General features: G+C 38.4%; 1 protein-coding gene across 4 annotated transcripts in view; it reads left to right on the forward strand.

Annotated features, from left to right (window-relative positions):
- The window catches only part of RAB6A (RAB6A, member RAS oncogene family), an 82,909-nt gene extending 69,259 nt beyond the window's left edge, over positions 1-13,650 (forward strand). For all 4 annotated transcript variants that reach the window (XM_070625926.1, XM_070625927.1, XM_070625929.1 and 1 more), the window contains exons 7-8: positions 10,503-10,569; positions 11,596-13,650. In XM_070625926.1, the coding sequence (XP_070482027.1) occupies positions 10,503-10,569; positions 11,596-11,660 (132 nt within the window). In that variant the 3' untranslated portion in view covers positions 11,661-13,650. The remainder of the gene's footprint in view (positions 1-10,502; positions 10,570-11,595) is intronic.
- The last annotated feature ends 7,328 nt before the right edge of the window (positions 13,651-20,978 follow it).

Here is a 20,978-nt window from a genome sequence, read left to right on the forward strand (position 1 = left end):
TTTTAAATTCCTCATATGAGTGGAGTCATACACAGATTATCCTTCTCTAACTGGCTTATTTCACTTAACACAATTCCCTCAAGGTCCATCCATGTTGCAAATGGGATGATTTTGTTCTGTTTTACAGCTGAGTAGTATTCCATTGTATATATATACCACAACTTCTTTATACATTCGTCTGTTGATGGGCACTTAGGTTGCTTCCATGTCTTGGCTATTGTAAATAATGCTGCAGTGAACATTGGGGTACATAGGACTTTTGGGATTGCTGACTTCAAGCTCTTTGGATAAATACCCAGTAGTGGGATGGCTGGATCGTATGGTAGTTCTATTTTTAATTTTTTGAGGAGTCTCCATAGTGTTTTCCATAGTGGCTGCACTAGTTTGCATTCCCATCAGCAGTGTATGAGGGTTCCATTCTCTCCACAACCTCTCCAACATTTGTTACTATTAGTTTTAGATATTTTTGTCATTCTAATGGGCGTAAGGTGATAGTGTAGTTTTGATTTGCATTTCCCTGATGATGAGCGATGATGAGCATCTTTTCATGTGCCTGTTGGCCATCCGTATATCTTCTTTGGAGAAATGTCTGTTCATGTCTCCAGCCCATTTTTTGATCGAGTTGTTCAATTTTTTGTTGTTGAGTTGTGAGAGTTCTTTATATATTAGGGATATTAAGCCTTTGTCAGATATATGACTTGCAAATATTTTTTCCCAGTTAGTGGGTTGTTTTTTTGTTTCAATCCTGTTTTCATTTGCCTTGAAGAAGCTGTTTAGTCTGATGAAGTCCCATTTGTTTATTCTTTCTGTTGTTTCCCTTCTCTGAGAAGACATGGTGTCCGAAAAGGTCCTTTTAATAGTGATGTCAAAGACTGTACTGCCTATGTTTTCTTCTAGAAGCCTTATGGTTTCAGGTCTCACCTTTAGGTCTTTGATCCATTTTGAGTTTATTTTGGTGAATGGTGAAAAAGAATGGTCAATTTTCATTCTTTCACATGCGGCTTTCCAGTTTTCCTAGCACCATTTGTTGAAAAGACTCTTTTCTCCATTGTATGCCCTCAGCTCCTTTTTCAAAGATTAGCTGTCCATAGATGTGTGGTTTTATTTCTGGGCTTTCAATTCTGTTCCATTGATCTGTGCACCTGTTTTTGTACCAGTACCATGCTGTTTTGATTACTGTAGCTTTGTAGTAAGTTTTGAAGTCAGGGATTGTGATGCCTCCCCGTTTTGTTCTTTTTTCTCAGGATTGCTTTAGCAATTCGGGGTCTTTTGTTGCCCCATATAAATTTTAGGATTCTTTGTTCTAATTCTGTAAAGAATGTCATTGGGATTCTGATTGGGATGGCGTTGAATCTGTAGATTGCTTTAGGTAGAATGGACATTTTAACTATGTTTATTCTTCTAATCCATGTACATGGAATGTCTTTCCATCTCCTTATGTCGTCATCCAGTTCTCTCAGAAAGGCCTTGTAATTTTCATTATATAGGTCCTTCACTACCTTAGTTAAATTTACCCCGAGGTATTTTATTCTTTTTGTTGCGATTGTGAATGGTATTGTGTTCTTGAGTTCTTTTTCTGTTAGTTCATTGATAGAATATAGAAACGCTACCAACTTATGCAAATTGATTTTACACCCTGCAACTTTGCTGTAGTTGTTGATTACTTCTAAGAGTTTTCCAATGGATTCTTTGGGGTTTTCTATATATAAGATCATGTTGTCTGCAAACAGCGAGAGTTTCACTTCTTCCCTCCCTATTTGGATTCCTTTTATTCCTTTTTCTTGCCTGATTGCTCTGGCCAGGACCTCCAGTACTATGTTCAATAAGAGTGGTGATAGAGGGCATCCTTGTCTCGTTCCTGTTTTCAGGGGGATGGCACTCAGTTTTTGCCCATTGAGTATGATGTTCGCTGTGGGCTTGTCATATGTGGCCTTTATTATGTTGAGGTAGTTTCCTTCTATGCCCATTTTGTTCAGAGTTTTTATCATAAATGGCTGTTGGATCTTGTCAAATGCTTTCTCTGCATCTGTTGAGATGATCATGTGGTTTTTATTCCTCAGTTTGTTGATGTGGTGTATCACGTTGATTGATTTGTGGATGTTGAACCATCCCTGTGTCCCTGGTATGAATCCCACCTGATCATGATGTATTATCCTTTTGATGTACTGCTGAATTCTGGTGGCCAAAATTTTGTTTAGAATTTTTGCATCTATGTTCATCAGTGATGTTGGCCTGTAGTTCTCTTTTTTCATGCTGTCTTTGTCTGGCTTTGGTATCAGCGTGATGTTGGCTTCATAGAATGTGTTAGGAAGTGGTCCATCCTCCTTAATTTTTTTGAATAGCTTGAAAAGGATAGGTATTAAATCCTCCCTGAAAGTTTGGTAGAATTCCCCAGGAAAGCCATCTGGTCCTGGGGTTTTATTCTTTGGGATGTTTTTGATTGCTGTTTCAATCTCTTTCCTTGTGATTGGTCTGTTCAAATTGTCTGCTTGTTCTTGAGTGAGCTTTGGGAGATAGTAGGAGTCTAAGAATTTATCCATTTCCTCTAGGTTATCCATTGCGTTGGCATAGAGTTTTTCGTAGTATTCTCTTATAATCTGTTGTATTTCTGCAGAGTCTGTTATTTCTCCTCTTTCATTTCTGATTTTGTTTATTTGAGCTTTCTCCCTTTTTTTCTTTGCAAGTCTGGCTAGGGGTTTGTCAATTTTATTTATCTTCTCAAAGAACCAGCTCTTTGTTTCATTGATCCTTTCTACTGCCTTTTTCGTTTCAATAGTATTTATTTCTGCTCTGATTTTTATTATTTCTCTCCTTCTGCTGACTTTGGGCTTTATTTGTTGTTCTTTCTCTAGTTCAGTTAGGTGTAGTTTAAGATTGCTTATTTGGGATTTTTCTTGTTTGTTAAGATGTGCCTGTATTGCAATGAATTTTCCTCTTAATACAGCTTTTGCTGTATCCCATATGAGTTGGTATGGCATGTTATCATTTTCATTAGTATTTTTTGATTTGTTCTTTAATTTCTCCAATGATCCATTGCTTGTTCAGTAGTATATTGTTTCATCTCCACATCTTTGTGCCTTTTTCAGCTTTTTTCTTGTAATTAATTTCTAGCCTTATAGCACTATGATCGGAGAAGATGCTTGTTATTATTTCAATTTTTTTAAATTTGTAGAGGCTTGCCTTGTTTCCCAACATATGGTCTATCCTTGAGAATGTTCCATGTGCACTTGAGAAGAATGTGTATTCAGCTCTTTCAGGGTGAAGTGATCTATATATGTCGATTAAGTCCAATTGTTTTAGTTTTTCATTTAGCTCCACTGTTTCCTTGTTGATTTTCTGTCTGGATGATCTGTCCATTGATGTGAGTGGGGTGTTGAGGTCCCCTACTATTATTGTGTTTTTTTTTAACATCTTCCTTTAGGTCTGTTAATAGTTGCTTTATTAACCTTGGTGCTCCTATGTTGGGTGCATAGATATTTATAAGCGTTATTTCTTCTTGATGAAGTGTCCCTTTGATCATTATATATTGTCCCTGTGTGTCTCTCTTTACCTGTCTTATTTTGAAATCCAGTTTGTCTGATATAAGAATTGCAACACCTGCTTTATTTTCCTTGCTATTAGCTTGAAGTATTGTCCTCCAGCCCTTCACTCTGAGCCTGTGTTTGTCCTTGGGGCTGAGGTGTGTTTCCTGCTGGCAACAAATTGTTGGATCTTGTTCTTTAATCCGTTTTGCCACTCTGTGTCTTTTTATTGGAGAGTTCAGTCCGTTTACATTGAGAGTGATTATTGATGCATGTGGATTTAAAGCTGTCAATCTGTTGCTCATTATCTGGCTTTCCTGCTTTTCTCTTCCTGTATGCTTTGTTCTCCCTATTTGATACTGCAATTTCTTATGCTGGGTTTCTTAGATTTTTGCTTATTTATGTTTTGTGTCTCTGTTCTGTTGTTTAGTTTAGTGTCTACCCTGAAGTTTGTATTTAGAATCTCGTGTATAATATAGTCTATTCTCTGGTGGTCTCTTACTTACTTGGCCTAGACTAATTTAGTCCCTTTGCTCTTCCCCTCCTAAATTATTATTTTCACTTCTTGTTCCAACTTGTGTTATGAGTTTGTAGTTAGAGTGATAAGATCGTCTTTGCTTTGGTAGTTTCCTTACCTTTATCCTAATGCTATAGTTGAATATTTGCTATCCTATTCTGGTTCTATTTATCTGTCTCCCTACTCTGTGGTTTTTGACCCCTTTCTCCCTTTTTTCTTTTTTCAGGTATGAGAGCCTTCTTGAGGATTTCTTGTAGTGGAGGACTTTTGGTTACAAATTCCCTTAACTTTTGTTTGTCTGGAAAAGATTTAATTTCTTTCTCATATCTGAAGGATATTCTTGCTGGATCGAGTATTCTTGGCTCAAGATTTTTATCTTTTAAAGCTTTGAATATGTCACTCCATTCTCTCCTAGCTTGTAACGTTTCTGCAGAGAAATCCTCTGAAAGTCTGATAGGGGCTCCTTTGTAGGTAATTCTCTTTTGTCTTGCAGCCCTGAGTATTCTTTCTTTGTCATCCATTTTTGCCATTTTTACTACTATATGCCTTGCAGGAGGTCTTTTTACATTGACAAATCTAGGAGATCTGAAAGCTTCCTCTACACACATTTCTCCCTCAATCCCTAGATTTGGGAAGTTCTCTTCTATAATTTCGTTAAGCACACTTTCTGCTCCATTTTCCTTTTCTACGTTCTCGGGAATTCCTATGATCCTTAAATTCTTTCTCCTCATTGAATCTGCTATCTCTCTAATACTTTCCTCATTCCTTTTAATCCTTTGTTCTCTTTCTTCCTCTGTCTGTAGCCATTCAGCCTGTCTATCTTCGTTTATGCTAATTTGCTCTTCTATGGAGTCTACCCCGGCATTCAGGGAATCCGTATTCTGTTTTATCTGGTCCATTGTGTTTTTCATCTCTAGTAATTCTGTTTGATTCTTTGTAATTTCAATCTCTTTTGTGAAGTAACTCCAGAACTTGGCTTGTTTCTCTATCTTTCTCTCTACCTCATTGAGTTTTTTGATTATAGCTGCTCTGACCTCATTTTCATTTAGTTTACCTAATTCCAAGTCCTCAGGACTTAATTCTATGTCTTTATTGTTTTCCTTCTGGTCTGGGGCTTTTATAAATTGCTGGATGGTAGAGGAGCGGTTTTTTCGCATGGTGGTAGAATTCGGTTGCAGTTACAGCCTGTCGCCACTAGATGGGGGTCAAGAGCCACGTTTTCTGAGCTCTCCGCCTTTGGGCAAGATGGTGGTGCCCAGTGCGCTTTGCCGGGGTGGGGGCGGGGGCGGTTTCTCTCACACACCGATCTGGATTGGATCAGTTCTGTTTTCTGGTCTCCCAGGGCCCTGCGTTTATGGGATCCCTGCACACGGAAGCTTTTCTCCGTCAGTGGGTTTCCACTGAACCAGCGGTGGGAGTCTTAGACGATCCCCTGGTCGCGCAGCCCCCCCCCCCCCCCTTCCTGGACCGCGTGGTGATCCTGGTTTCTAGGGGATGGAGCGATTTCTCTCTCACCCTGTTCCAGCTCCTCCGAGGTGGGCAGTAGGGGCTCCGTCTTCTGTCTTTTGATACTGTAGGTCTCTGAGTCCTGGCATTAGGTTCATTAGCTGAAATTCAGGGGTTTTTTTTAAAGTCCTTTGTTGTACTGTGGAGGGGAGAGAGTCCCGGGCCAGCTCACCCATCCATTTTGCTCCCTATATCCCCTCTGGTCTCTCTTAATTGTCGTTACCTCCTGTTATTTTTGCTTGTGTTAGTTGAATCGTTTTTTATTTGATTGGAGATATTATTCAGTGGCATTTGTTTTTTCATCAAGTTGAAGTTTATCAGAGTTTTCCTTCACTGTCACTCTCTGCATATAAATTTAAAATCCCTTTTATACTTCCTTTCTCTGCAAGGAACTGAATATATTGATTTCTTGCCCATTTTTTGGTGTTTGGAGGATTCAGTGAGTATATGTATTGCTAGTTTTTCTTTAGCTTGATAAAAGAAGAGGCTTTCTCAGATCTGTAATCATCTGCTAGATAGTATTATGGATAGTCATGGCTAAGGAATTATCTGAGAATTGAGATGCAAGTGAACCCAGAAAAGCCAGTGGATAAAGGCACTAATCAAGTATTTGTACTGCACTCTATGCTTTCTAATGTGTTTTCATACCCATTAGTCATTCTTTCAGCTAGCATTTTAAAAAATATCTACTACATGTCAGGTACTGGGATAACAAAGATGAAATATGAGGGGGCTGGCCCTGTAGCCTGGTGGTTAAGTTTCATGCGCTCCACTATTGCAGCCTAGGTTTGGTTCCCAGGCACAGACCTACATCACTCGTCAGTAGCCATACTGTAGCTGTGACCCACATACAAAATAGAGGAAGATTGGCACAAATGTTAGCTCAGGGTGAAACTTCCTTGGCAAAAAAAAAAAAAGATGAAATATGAGCCTTGCCCTCCAGAGGTTTAAAGTCTTGAGGGAAAGACCGGGAGGTAAATAGGCTATTACAGTCAGTATAATAAAAGCTCTGAAACAAGAAATACAGGGTGCTATTGGAGTATATAGAAGTATTTTATTAGAGTAACAGAATGTTGGGATTGAAGGAATCTGGGAATGAGTTAAGGAAGTTTTCTAAGGAGTTATCAGGGAGTGGATCCTGAAGGATGAGTGTCAGACAGATTGGGCTGGGAGTAGTGGGGGACATTCCAAGGAGAAGCAGCAGCATTGTGTCCTTTGAACTTCACAGCTATATTCCCCTTTTTATTAGAAAGAATCTTAGCATTAGAAAAATTAATATCCTTGAGGTCACAAACCTGTAATAATGAGGTAGTTAGTACTAGAGTTTCGTGGCTCAAATTCTGTACTTTCTCTATAAATGCATTAAATACTGTGTTATATTATGAGAATAGGTAGATAGTGGTGAATATTAACAATACCTTCCCTGAAAGATCTCATTAGTTATGTACTTTTTAGTAATTAGAACCTATTTTAATTTTTGAAAACCCTCAAAACTTGTAAACTGCATTTTTTTCCATTTTCACAGAAAGTAAACAAACTTCCCATTGCCTCCCCCACGAAACAAATTTTCAATTTCTAAGCTAGCTTATGGTGAACTTTGATATCCTTAGGAGCTGAAAAGATTATGCATCTTGAACGGGTAAGCAGTTTAGTAAACACATCATGTCAAAAGAAAGTTATGAGATCTTGGGGAAGATTTCTAGAGATTCCTAAGTAAGAACATTTTACTTCTGCTCTAATATTTTCAGAAGGTCTCTCCCAGCCCCCACACCTTTCTCACCAGTTTTACGTAGTTTCTTAAACTTTGCACCTATTGGTATTTTGCTGTAGTCCTAGAATTCGCTGCAGAATTTCATAACATTTGAAAAAACTTTCTGTTCCCGTAGCCCACAGGACCATGAGTTATTGTGACTAGTCTCTGGTAGAAATAGAGCTACTATTTATTAAAGACTTGTAATATAACAGATCAGTCCTCAGGTGTTTACATAGTGATGTCTCTTAATTTTCACAATAGTCTAGTCAGTCAGGTCTATTATTTTAAGCCCATTTTACAGATGAGAAAACTGAGGAACAGAAAGATGACCTGTCACCTATGTGGCCTACCCAGAATGTAAACACACTTTACCTTTTAGTTTTTAGCTTTTTGCCATCCCACCCTAGTATCTTTCACTTTCAATATGTGATTTGTACGTCTCTGTAAACATAGTAAGACGCTGGAGTCATTGATACAAATCCGAGTGCTCCCTGCTTTTTTTAGTGCCTTCTTTTGCCCACAGGATGAAGTCCATATTCTTTCCAGGTCTTTCTTAGTCTGACCTTCAATATGTATAGCTTCATCCTAATCCTTTTCTCTAATCTGTGTTCTGGCCAGTCGGGACTACCTCACCATTCTAGAATATACCTTGTGCTTTTCTATCTCTGAATATTTGTTCAAGCAGTTCTTTCCTCTGAAATTTTTCCCAGTTCTTTTTCATTGCCCTCATCTTTACTGAAATCGGAAATGTGCTGACCAAACATTATGGCTAGATGGCCAATGTTAAAATCATTGAGGCCAAGACTGAATTATCATGATTATAGAATGAATATCTGGGATACAGAGTTTGATCTAGTGCCACATTGTCAGCTGCTAACTTATTCCTGTAGTCACTATACGTATTGCCTATTTGCATTACTAAGTAGATGGCTGTTTTCAGTTGATGTTGGTGGGAGAACACTTCTTGTCAAACTTTCTTATTTTCTATAAAATATGTTTTCCTTCATAGTCTATATTCTTTATGTCTGGATGAAAGGTGATTTTTTTCCTTTTTTTTTTTTTTTACTTTTTATTGAGATTATGATAGTTTACAACCTTGTAAAATTTCAGTTGTACATTATTATTTGTCAGTCATATTGTAGGTGCACCACTTTACCCTTTGTGCCCACCCCTCAACCCCCCTTTCCCCTGGTAACCGCTAATCCCTTCTCTTTGTCCATGTGTTTAATTTTCACATATGAGTGGAGTCATACAGAGATTGTCTTTCTCTGTCTGGCTTATTTCACTTAACATAATACCCTCAAGGTCCTGGATGAAAGGTGATTTTTAATGGGTGTTGACTTTTTCCTGATGCATAAAATTTTGAGCAAAGTTGGCATTCTGCTTTTAATTTATCTGATGCTAATATACAAAAACTTCAAAAAGATTAGAATTCTTTTCTAACTTTGCATTAATTAAATTTTTGTAAACACCTCCTAGCTTTAAAAGGGTATAATACTCTTCCTAAAGTTATCTAATACACTCTGTCAATCTATTTCTTTATTCATTTAGCTTTTGTAAATTTTAAGTTATTTTTGTTCATGAAATTAACAGCTTTCAGTCAATTATCATTGCAGCATTTATTATCTAGAATGCTGATGTATATTTGAAACTGAGTAATCATATTAATCCAAATGGACCCACCTTATACAATTAATGTTATATTGATTCAATTGATGGTAATTTACATAACCACATGGTCTTTGATCATGCACAATTTCTGGAGTACCAGAAATGATGTTAAGGTAAGCATTCTGCAATTTTAAGTCTAATAGCTGCATTTGTTTGAATATTGAGGCTAAAGCCTAAACTTTGGTATGTCTCTAAAATACTACTAAACTTTATAGAACCAAGACAATTATACTTTTTTTTAAGTCTTCCCTAATCCTGCCCCATCAGGCTATTGGCTACAGATAAAAATTTTCTCCTTTTTTATACTTCTTTCTCTAAACAGATTACATATAGTTACAAGTCTTTCATCTCTAGCCTTTTGTTCTTTCTTTTCCTTCTCATTTTAATGCAGCAACATTTATGGAGCACTTAAACTCTGAGTGTTTTGCGCAGTATCTTTTTTAGCTAAGTAAAATTTTAAAACTGCCTTTAGTCTCTATTCAAATGTTACTGCCTAAAGAGTTACCACCTGAAGAGGGCCTTTGTACATCTATATTCTCGTATCATTTTGTACTTCCTTGGTTTATAGCACTCATCACATTATAACAGAATCATTTGAGTCTCTCTCTTTTACCAGTCTGAGCTCCTTTAATTAAAAAACTTCGTCTTGTTCATTTCTTTGTCCCTGGGGAAACTGAGACAATGCCTCAAGTAAGCAGTTAGTGAGTAGAAGGGAGTTACATCACATATGCATTTAACATGTAGGAATTTTACACCGCGTGCCTAAGAAAAAGAGAAATTATTTAAATAATCAGGCACTTTCACATGCCATTGTACCCAGTGAGCATATGCCTTGGTTTGGGCACAAAAAGAGATATGAATCTGTTTTGCCTTCAGTTAGTTGTGTTCCCACATGCCTCTCAAAGTGAACATCTCCCCAGGCTTGAGTGTGATTCTCCTTTTGAAGCTATTTTTCGTAACATCATATCTCAAACACCAGCCAACCACTTCCACTGGCACTCTTTCCAATGATGGAGGAAAAGCCAGCTGTGTTGGACTTGAGAGGTGGTGTGTTAGTCCCTAACATAGTGCTTTCCTAAGGAATTATCAAGGGTAATTTAGATAAGACTGACTTTCACTATATATACACACTGACTTTAGAACCTAACCTTTTATAAAAGATAGGAAAGCCACGATACAGTTTTACTAAATGAACAATCTGTCCTTACTCTGAGTTCCAATAGTACTTTGTTTTTATTACTCAAATGACATTTTTGCTGTTTATTTCTTAGCTGTTTGTTCATGTCTAATCTCATCAGTTGGAAAGCAAGGATCATGTCTTTATACCTTTTTGTATTTGGTGTTCTGCTTTTCATATAATATTCATTTATAGAATAAATAGACATTTTAATATGCTTTCATTATTCTAAGGTTTAAGTGAGGAATAACCCAGAAGCCGTATCCTTTAACTCACCATCCAGTGGTCATCCACCCTTACTTGACATCATTTGGTACATTTTCCCTCCCAATTATCACAATTCTCTCTTTTCCACAGCTCTTCCGACGTGTTGCTGCAGCTTTGCCTGGAATGGAAAGCACACAGGACAGAAGCAGAGAAGACAGTATCCTTTTCGTTTCATCTGAAAATTTTACTGTTAACACTAGTCTTTAGAGCCCTCCTTGGTTGGCTAAGAAATATTATACCATTGCCTTTTACAGCCAGGAATTGATGACTTAGAAGCATAGAAGCTCCAAGGTTTTCAATAGCAAATGAGATCTGGGTATCCAAGTGCACCCATTGCAGCCTGCTGCTCACTACAATTAATCATTGAGAGGGCTTGTGTTTATTTGCATGCTTGGTTTTTAATGAGCAGGAACTCCTAGAATCCCAGCTTTCTGCTTCTTAATTTTGAGTCCTGTTGGCTTTGGGTTGTCCCCCACAGTATATTCATACTTTCTTGCCCTGCTTTTTCTAAAATTTGAGCTTTCTACTTGGCATAGGCAGGAAATAAACAGTTCAGTCTAGAGCTTTATCATGATCTCTGCTTTCAGAAACAGGACATAATAAAACACATCTAATATTAATTAATTCAAGGGATTTTGAATTTTGATATTTTCATTGTTCCTTTTACATTTACCTTCTAGTATTTTTCCATCTGCAGACATTTTTATTAAGCCATAGAATTCATAGCACATTGTATTCAGTTCTTCCCACTTATAAATATTTTGTTTTCTAAGCTTTTATTACTTTTAATAGCATAATATGTTCTACAGAGTTGAAGTCCCATCATTTAGTGAATTCCCCTCCTGTTGTTGGACCTCTCTTGTAGGCCATTTTAAGATTTTTATTATAGTTAATTCCATAAGGAATATCACCTTTATATAGTTTCTTGCTCCTATAGAATAATTTCCTTGGGGTAGATTCCCATGAATAAGGCTTAACCTTACACTGACTCTAGTTGCATATAGTAAATACAAGCAAGTTTATTCCATTCGAGCACCTCATATAGTGAGATAGCTGTATAGAAAATAGTGGCTGTGTAGGTTCGGAAGCCAAATAGGAATGGAAGGAGCTTGCCAGAGATGTCAGTGTTCAGCAGAATTGGAATCGTACTTTCGCATTTATAGCTCCTTAACTTTTGTTTCAGTGATTGACATAAAACTGGAAAAGCCTCAGGAGCAACCAGTCAGCGAAGGAGGCTGTTCCTGCTAATCCCCATGGCATCTTCAGCTTTTCTCCAGAAACTCACTGCTTTGGCCCCCTTACTCTTTCATTGACTGCAGTGTGAATATTGGCTTGAACCTTTTCCCTTCAGTAATAACATATTGCAATTCATCATTGCTGCCTGTCTCGTGGAGATGATCTATTAGCTTCACAAGCACAAAAAAGTCAGTGTCTTCATTATTTATATTTTATCAAAAGCCAAACAATTCCAGCATATTCCAGTGATAACTTTAAAAATTAGATACATTTTCTTAACATTTTTTTTCCTTTGTAATGTTATGATAATGTACTTCAAAATGATGGAAATCTCAGCAGTATGTGGCTTGGTTAAGGAGCAGTTAGTTGTTCACAGCAGCACTGGCCTACCTACTTGACCTCTTCCTGCTGTTCTACACCTCTCTGTTACCCCATTCTCTATTCCTTACCCTCCCTCCTTCTAAACAAACAAGAGGTGGCAAAGGAACAGTTAGACCAAGTCCGTTGGAATTATCTTTCAATTTTAGGGATACCACTTGCTCTAGGCCTTGGGCCAAGATGTCCAAAATTATTCTTGAGCACTAATACTAATTACTTAGACCTTATTTGAGGTCAAAACTCAACTATTGTGGTAGGCAGTGCTTGACTAAGAAAAGGGTTCTGGTGCATCTTCACAATGAGTCCTAATGAACATGCTGAGTACTTACAAGTAGATAAACATAAAATGAATTTCTGACCAAAACAAACGACCCTTTCACATATGCTTTATTAGACTCTGGGAGAGAAAAGTAAAAGTGCTTCAGAACAGGTTTTTACTATTTAATTCTTCTAATGAAGTATTTCTCCCAAGATTTTAAAATTGTCAAGATGGTTATTCTGTTTGTTTAAAAAAAAAAAAAACTTTTTTAAGCAATAGATTTCTCTTGGGCTTTTCTTTCTTTTTTTGAAAAATGCTATGCAGGCAAGGCACTATAGAAATCAAATTCCTTTAAGAAGAACCAGTGGAAGAATTTAAATTTGGCTCCTTGATCAAAATTGCTATAACCAGTAGAAACAATAATATCTAAAGCTTACCAGCAAAAGAATCCTCAACAGAATAGCAAATACTTTCTTTGCTCAGGACATTTGAGGTCAAATTGAAAACGGAAACAGTTTTCTTCTAAGCCCCTAGAGGCAGATCTGAAAAAGCAGACATAGAAGAGGGAAAGGAGAGAATGGAAATAAAACTCAATATTATACAGATTTAAGCCTTATTTTTTTTAGCATTTTTTTAATGTTGGGTCTTTCAGGCTGGTTTTGCTTTTTATTAGATCTGTATAGTTTGGTTAATTAACTAGTGATTTAGTTTTATATTTAAGCTACGATTAATCTTTTTTCTTTGGTGATATTTATTTCTTTGCCTTTTTATTTTAACTACTTTCAATTTTTAGATGTTTTGTTCCATCTATTTTGAGCTTCATCACCTTGGCAATATGTATTTCCCCTAAAACACTGCAAACAAATATACTAGAAGTGCACCATTTTAATCTTTACTAGTTATTGTGAGATTGCTGTGTAAGTTAATAAACACATTTGTAAATACATTGTTTGCAGGAAGGAAATTTCTGAGTTACAGCTCAGGAAAAGCCTGCTGAATTTATGTTGTAAGCATTACTTAACACAGTATAAAGTTGAAAAGACAACAAAAATATCTTCATACTTCCTCATCCCCTCATTGTAACAAAACCCTTAACTAGGAAACCTTATTCCCCTCTTTCCTCTTCCTCCTCCACTTCCTACTTATTGTCACCTTGTAATATTCAGAGAGCACTTGGATTATGGGTCTGAATAGAGAAATGTTTTCAGATAATCATTAGCCCACATACCAGTAACTTATACTCAAAGATGGGGTGGAGTTGTAAAGTGCTTTTATAATACAATATTATTATTAAAGGCAAGGGTTGACTCTTTTGTTTTATTTTGACATGGCATGCCCTGAAATAAATATCAATTCAATATGGCAGATGGGTCATTTTCTTTATTTGGAAGAAGTTGTGATTTCTGACATGGGGGTGATTGTCTTCCTATACTGTAGCATTTGATTCTTTTTATGTATCTTTAAGACAGTAACCAGTTATGCTGCTTTTAATATTGGTCTTTTTATTTGGCTTGGGTTCTTCAACTGTGAAGCAGTGAAGTGTGTTCATAGTCCAGATTTTTTTTTTAAATAAACACAATTTTGCTGCCAAAAAATATATAAATAAAACACAAAAGAAAACAATTATTGACTTGGTTTCCCATTCCTGCCAAGGTGGTAAATTAGCATGTGCTTCCTATTTCTTTCCTAGAACTATAAAGGGAACATGGAATCCAGAAAAATAACAAAACAAAAATGAGAAACCCCTAGGGTAGTCAAAAGACTCGTTCAACTGTTGAGAGTGAGGCAAAGTGGCTGTAACTTTGAAAGACAGGGCCACTGGTGGAGGCAATAATAGGATGTATTAAGAAAAGTAGTTTTTCTGCTTTTGCCTCCTTGCTCCTTACCCCACCTTTGCCTTGGGATGGGAGTGGCAAAACTACTGCCCTCCCACCAAATCCAGCCTGGTATCTGTTTTTTAAATTAAGTTTTGGAACTCAAATTAAGTACTTTTAAATTAAAATCCAATTTAAATTTTAAATTTAAATCTAATTACTTTAAGTAATTGGAACTCAGCCATACTTTCTCACTGCAAACGCAGAATTGAGTAGTTGGGACAGACTTTATGGCCCAAAAATATTTACTGTCTGGTCCTTCACACAAAAAAGGGCTGATCCCTGCCTTGAGACAAATCATAGCTGTCCCCCTTACTATAGAAATGGAGGCTACGGGCCAGACTACTGATACAGTGTCCACAGGGGTAATATCAGGGCAGTGTAAAGTCTCTGATGAGTGAGGAGTTGATGAAAATAGGGGGGATGACCTGCCTACCTTGGGCCTTTCACTCACTCTCTACCCTTTCCCTTTCAAAACATCTGAGTTAGCACAGTACAGTTAGGACTACAATCTGGGGAGACTGCCTCCTACAAGAGCTGCTGCTTCCTAACTGGGTTAAAGGTAAGACCCTGAAATAAAGTGTGGTTTAGTGGTACGATACTGAATGGGAGCAATTACTTGTGGTCTTGTGGTTCCTGGAACTCTTTGACCCAAGCTTTGTCCCTTCCCCTCCTTCAACACTTAACATTCTGGTTTTTGACCCTTGCCCAGTATACCTTCCCAGACTTGTAGCCCATCCATCCCTGCAGGAGAATTTAGATTCACAAGCAAGAGTAGTTGGATGCCTGAAAACTGCCTCAAAAGAAAAAGTGAATACCATCTGAAGCAGAAATACTTGAAAAGACACCAGTAATTTAAAGATGGTGTGATAAATATTAAAGGTATAAGATATTAGCAATATGGAACAAGGGTCATAAAATAACCAAATATAACTATAACTGGAAAAATATAATAGTTGAAATAACACAGATGAGATAAATGGTAGACTGGATTCCATTGATTGAAATAGTGAGAACACTAAATTGAGGAACTCGTTCAATAGAAGGCAAATAAATAGAGGGGGGCGGCCCGGTGGCGAGGTGGTTAAGTGTGCCTGTTATGCTTCGGAGGCCCAGGGTTCGCCGGTTTGGATCCTGGGTGCAGATATGGCACCACTTGTCAAGCCTTGCTGTGGTAGGCATCCCACATATAAAATAGAGGAAGTTGGGCACAGATAGTAGCTCAGGGCCAGCCTTCCTCAGCAAAAAGAGGAGGATTGGCAGCAGATGTTAGTTCAGGGCTAATCTTCCTCAAAAAAAAAAAAGTAACTAATTAGAAAAGTAAAGATTAGGAGGATAATAGTATACATAACAACATCTAGTAGTACTTCCAGAAAGATAAAAAACAGGAAGAATTTGGGCTGGCCCCGTGGCTGAGTGGTTAGGTTCGCGTGCCTCTGCTGCAGCGGCCCGGGGTTTCGCCAGTTCGGATCCTGGGCGCAGACATGGCACCACTTGTTGGGCCATGCTGAGGCAGTGTTCCGCATGCCACAGCCCAAACTAAAGTACTGAAAACAGAATTTTGAAGATAGTATTTATGATTGGCATCTGCATATCTTCTGAATGCAGCTTCTGAGATAGCTCCAGGTCCTTGCCTCCTGGTATTCATGCCTCTGTATGATTCATTCCCCTTGAGTATAGGCTAGACCTGGTGACTTGCTTCTAAGGAATAGAATACAGCAAACATGACAAGATGTCCCTTAGAAGATTATGAAAGACTGTAGCTTTTGTCTTGTTCACACAGTTTCTCTGACTCTTCTCACTTGCCTCTGCAGCAATCTTCCATGTTGTGAGCTGTCTATGGAGAGGCCCACATAGTAAGGAGCTGAGGGCAGCTCCCAGCCAGCAGTCAAGGAGGAACTGAGGTCCTCAGTAAAAGACCCCGCAGGGAACTGAATGAAAAGCCACAGACTGAGAAGATATTTGCAAATCACATGCTTGATAAAGGACCAATATTCAGAGTATATAAAGAATTCTTATAACTTGATAGGAAAACAAACAATCCCCCTCAAATCAGACAAAACATTTGACCAGACACTTGGCGAAAGAAGACAGACAAATGGCAAAAAAGACATGAAAAATGCTTGACATCATTAACCATTAGGGAAATGCAAATTAAAACCACAATGAGATACCACTGTACCTTTAGAAAGGCTAAAGTTTTAAAGACTGACCATACCAAGCATAGGTGAAGATGAGGAGCAACTGGAACTCTCATACATAGCTAGTATGAGATTTTGGAAAAAGTTTGGTAGTTTCTTAAAAAGCTAAACATAGGGGCTGGTCCCGTGGCCGAGTGGTTGAAGCTCTGTGCGCTCCGCTTGGGCAGCCCAGGTTCGCAGGTTTGGATCCCAGGTGCCAACCTACTGCAGTGGTCACCCATGCTGTGGAGGCATCCCATGTAGAAGATAGAGGAAGATTGGCACAGATATTAGCTCAGGGCTAATCTTCCTCAAGTCAAAAAAATGGAAGACTGGCAACGGATGTTAGCTCAGGACAAACCTTCCTCACCAGAAAACAAAAAAAGTTAAACATACACTTATCTTATAACCTAGCCATTCCACAGGTAGGTATTTACCCACAAGAAATGAAAGCATGTGTATATACAAAAACTTGCACACAAACATTCATAGCAGCTTTACTTGTGTTAGCCAAGAACTGGAAACCCCAAATATCCATCAAGAGGTGAATATATAAACGAATTATGATACATGCATACTTTGCAATAATATGAAATAAAGCAGAATGAACTGTTGATACAACACCACAGATGAATCTCAGAGTAATTATCCTTAGTGAAAAAATTTGGACCAAAAAGAATAAAGTACATTTTTTTTAAAAGATTGACACCTGAGAGAACACCTGTTGCTAATCTTTTTTTTTTCCTTCTTCTCCCCAAAGCATCCCCCCACCCCGGCCCCCAGTACATACTTGTATATTCTAGTTATGAGTGCCTCTTGTTGTGCTATGCGGGACGCCACCTCAGCATGGCCTGATGAGCAGTGCCATGTCCATGCCCAGGATCCTAACTGGCGAAACCCTGGGGCTGCTGAAGCAGAGCCCACGAACTTAACTGCTCAGCCACGGGGCCAGCCCCTAAAGTACATATTTTATGTTTTCATTTATATAAAATTCTAAGAAGTGCAAACTATTCTAAACAACTTTTCAGTTCTCTCCTTCCCCTGGTAACCTCTATTCTGCTTTCTATCTCTATAAATTTGCCTATTCTAGGTACCATGTATAAGTGGAATCATACAATATTTTTCCTTTTGTCTCTTGCTTCTTTCATTTAGCATAATGTTTTCAGTGTTCTTTCATATTGTAGTATGTATTAGAATTTGATTCCTAAAATGGCTTCATATGGATGGATTCATAATGGATTCCATAAAATCCATAATGGATTCATAAAAATGGCTGAATAACATTCCATTGTATGTATATACCACATTTTGTTTACTCATTCATCTGTTGATGGACACTTGGGTTGTTTTCACCTGTTGGCTGTTTTAAATAATGCTATGAACATTGGTGTACAAGTATCTGTTTGAGTCCCTGTTTTCAATTCTTTTTATTAATATATACCTAGGAGTAGAATTGCTGGATCATATGATAATTCTATGTTTAACTTTAACTTTCTGAGGAAATGCCAAACTGCTTTCCACAGAAGCTGTACCATTTAACATTCCCACCAGCAATGTCAGGGTTTCAGTTTCTCCACATTCTCATCAACACTTTTTATGTTTTGATTTTTTGATAATAGCCATCCTAATGGATATGTAGTGATATCTGTCTCATTGTGTGTTTTTTTGTTTGCTGAGGAAGATTAGCCCTAAGCTAACATCTGTACCAATCTTCCTCCACTTTATGTGTGGGTCACCGCTACAACATGGCTGACAAGTGATGTATGTCCAGGCCCGGGATCCAAACCTGCGAACCTGGGCTGCCAAAACAGAGGATGCCAAACTTAACCACTATGCCATGGGGCTGGCCTCTCATTGTAGTTTTGATTTGCATTTTCCTAATAACTAATGATGTTGAACATCTTGCCTACTGGCCAAGTCCTTTGCCCATTTTTAAATTGGGTTATTTTGTTGTTGTTGTTGAGTTATAGGAGTACTTTATATATTCTAGATATTAATCCTTTAGAATATGTATGGATTTATAAGTATTTTCTCCCATTCTGTAGGTTGACATTTCACTCCTGTGTGTCCTTTGATGCACAAAAGTTTTAAATTTTAATCAAGTCCAATTATCTTTATTGTTATTTGCGTGTGCTTTTGGTGTAATATACAAGAAATCAATGCCAAATTCAATGTCATGAAGATTTTCTCCTGTGTTTTATTCTAAGAGTTTTATAGTTTTAGCTCTTAGGTTTAGGTCTTTGATCCATTTTGAATTTATTTTGTATCTGGTGTAAGGTAAGGGTATAGCTTCATTCTTTTGCATGTGGATGTTATTTTCCCAGCAACATTTGTTGATAAGACTGTCCCTTCCCCATTAGATGGTTTTGGCATCCTTGTTGAAAATCAATTGACTGTATATGTTAGGGTTTACTTCTAGATTGTCTGTTCTATTCCATTGGTCTGTATGTCTGTCCTTATACCAGTATTGCACTGTTTTGATTACTGTAGCTTTGTAGTAAGTTTTGGAGTCTGTGTGAGTCCTGCAGCTTTGTTCTGATTGCTTTGAGTAGTATTGTCATCTTAAGTCTTCCAGTCCATGAACACAGGATGTCTTTCTGTCTTAGTCCATTCAAGCTGGTATAAGAAAATACTACAGACTGAGTAACTTATAAAAAACAGAAATTTATTGCTCACAGTTCTGGAGGCTGGGAAGTCAAAGATCAAGGCACCAGCGTGGTCACCGTCTGGTGAGGGCCCTCTTTCTGATTCATTTCCAGCACCTTCTTGCTGTGTTCTCAAATTGTAGAAGGGGTGAGAGATCTTTCTGGAGCCCCTTTTATAAAGGCACATCTCATTCATGAGGGCTCCACCCTCATGATTTAAGTACCTCTCAAAGCCTCACCTACTAATACCATCACCTTTGCAAGGATGTCAATATATGAATTTTGGGAGGACACAAACATTCAGACCATAGAATTCTGCCCCTGGCCACCCAAAATTCATGTCCTTCTCACATGCAAAATATATTCATTCCATCTAACAGCCCCAAAAGTCTTAACCTGTTCCAGCGTCAACTCAAAAGTCTAAGTCCAAAGTCTCATCTAAATCAGATATGGGTGAGACTCAAGGTACAATTCATCCTAAGTCAGTTGCTCTCCAGGTGTGAACCTCTGAAATCAAATTATGTGTTTCCAAAATAGCATGGTGGGACAGTCATAGGGTAAACATTCCCATTCCAAAAGGGAGCTATAGGGAAGAAAGAAGGGGTAACAAGTCCTATGCAAGTCCAAAACCTTAAGGCACACTGGGCCAGGGTTTCTTCTGGACTAATGGGTGGCTCCACCCCTAATCTCATGGGTTGGAGTCCCTTGCCTGTGGCTCTCTGGAGGTGCAATCTCACATCAGTGGCTCTACTTGGCTTGGGGTTTTGAGAGTAGCCTCACTCTCACGGCTCCACCAGGCACTGCCCTAGTGGGAGCTCTCTGTGGTGGCTTGGCCCCCTAAGCGGCCCTCAGTCTGGTTACACACCAGGGGCTCCAGGAGGGACCATCCTTTGGAATCTTAAGTGGAGGTAGCCACGCCTGGCACTGTGGACACTGCCAAGGTTTACTGCCCGTGCCCTCTGGACGGGTCGCCACTACAGCCGGCACTATACCTGGGGCAGTTGAGGTGCTGGGTGCCAGAATTTGGGGAGCAGAGCCTGTGATGTGAGGGGGTGCTACGAAGCAGAGGCCCCTCCTTTGAAATAGTTCTGCCCCTCAGGCCCTTGCAGTCTGGGACTGTAATGGGATGGCCAGCCATGAAGTTCTCTGAAATGCCTTCGGATCATTCTTCTATTGCCTTGGACAGTAGGTCCTGGTTTCTGTTTAGATGGCCAATCAGTCTCCCCAGTGTCTTGATGAATTGCTCCAAGCTTCTGTTGAAATGGTTGATCCACACCAGTCTTCTTATCAAGTTTGGTCATTCCCCTTGTGTTCACTCCTGAACAAGCTTTCTTATTTCTTTCAGTATAGGTAGGCTGAGAATTTTCCAAATTTTACATTTCTGCATCCCTTTTAAGAATTCCACCTTTAAATCATTTTTCTCTTCTCAGACTTTCTGTAAGCATTTAAGAGCAGCCAAGCTGCTCTTCCAGCATTTTGCTTAAAAATGTCTTCAGCCAAATAGTTTCATCACTGTTAAGAAAGGAAATAACAGGCCCCAAAATGGCCCCCATGACAGCAAACCAAAACTTAGTTACAGTTTCAGCCCCTCCCAGGAATATGACCTTTAAACAGTCAATCTGAAATTTCCTGAGTTATTTCTCTTAGCATAATGCCCTCAAGTTCCATCCATGTTGTCACAAGTGGCACAATTTCGTCCTTTTATGGCTGAGTAGTATTCCATTTTGTGTGTGTGTGTGTGTGTGTGTGTGTGTATACACATATACATATACATATACCAGGTCTTCTTTATCCATTCATCCATTGATGGGCACTTGGGTTGCTTCCACTTGGCTATTGTGAATAATGCTGTGATGAACATAGTGATGCATAAATCTCTTTGAATTGTTGATTTCATGTTCTTTGCATAAATACCCAGTAGCGGGGTAGCTGGGTCATATGGTATTTCTATTTTTAATTTATTGAGAAATCTCCATACTGTTTTCCATAGTGGC

This window comes from Equus przewalskii, chromosome 6 (genome assembly GCF_037783145.1).
Source record: "Equus przewalskii isolate Varuska chromosome 6, EquPr2, whole genome shotgun sequence".
In the NCBI taxonomy this organism is placed as follows: Eukaryota; Metazoa; Chordata; class Mammalia; order Perissodactyla; family Equidae; genus Equus; species Equus przewalskii.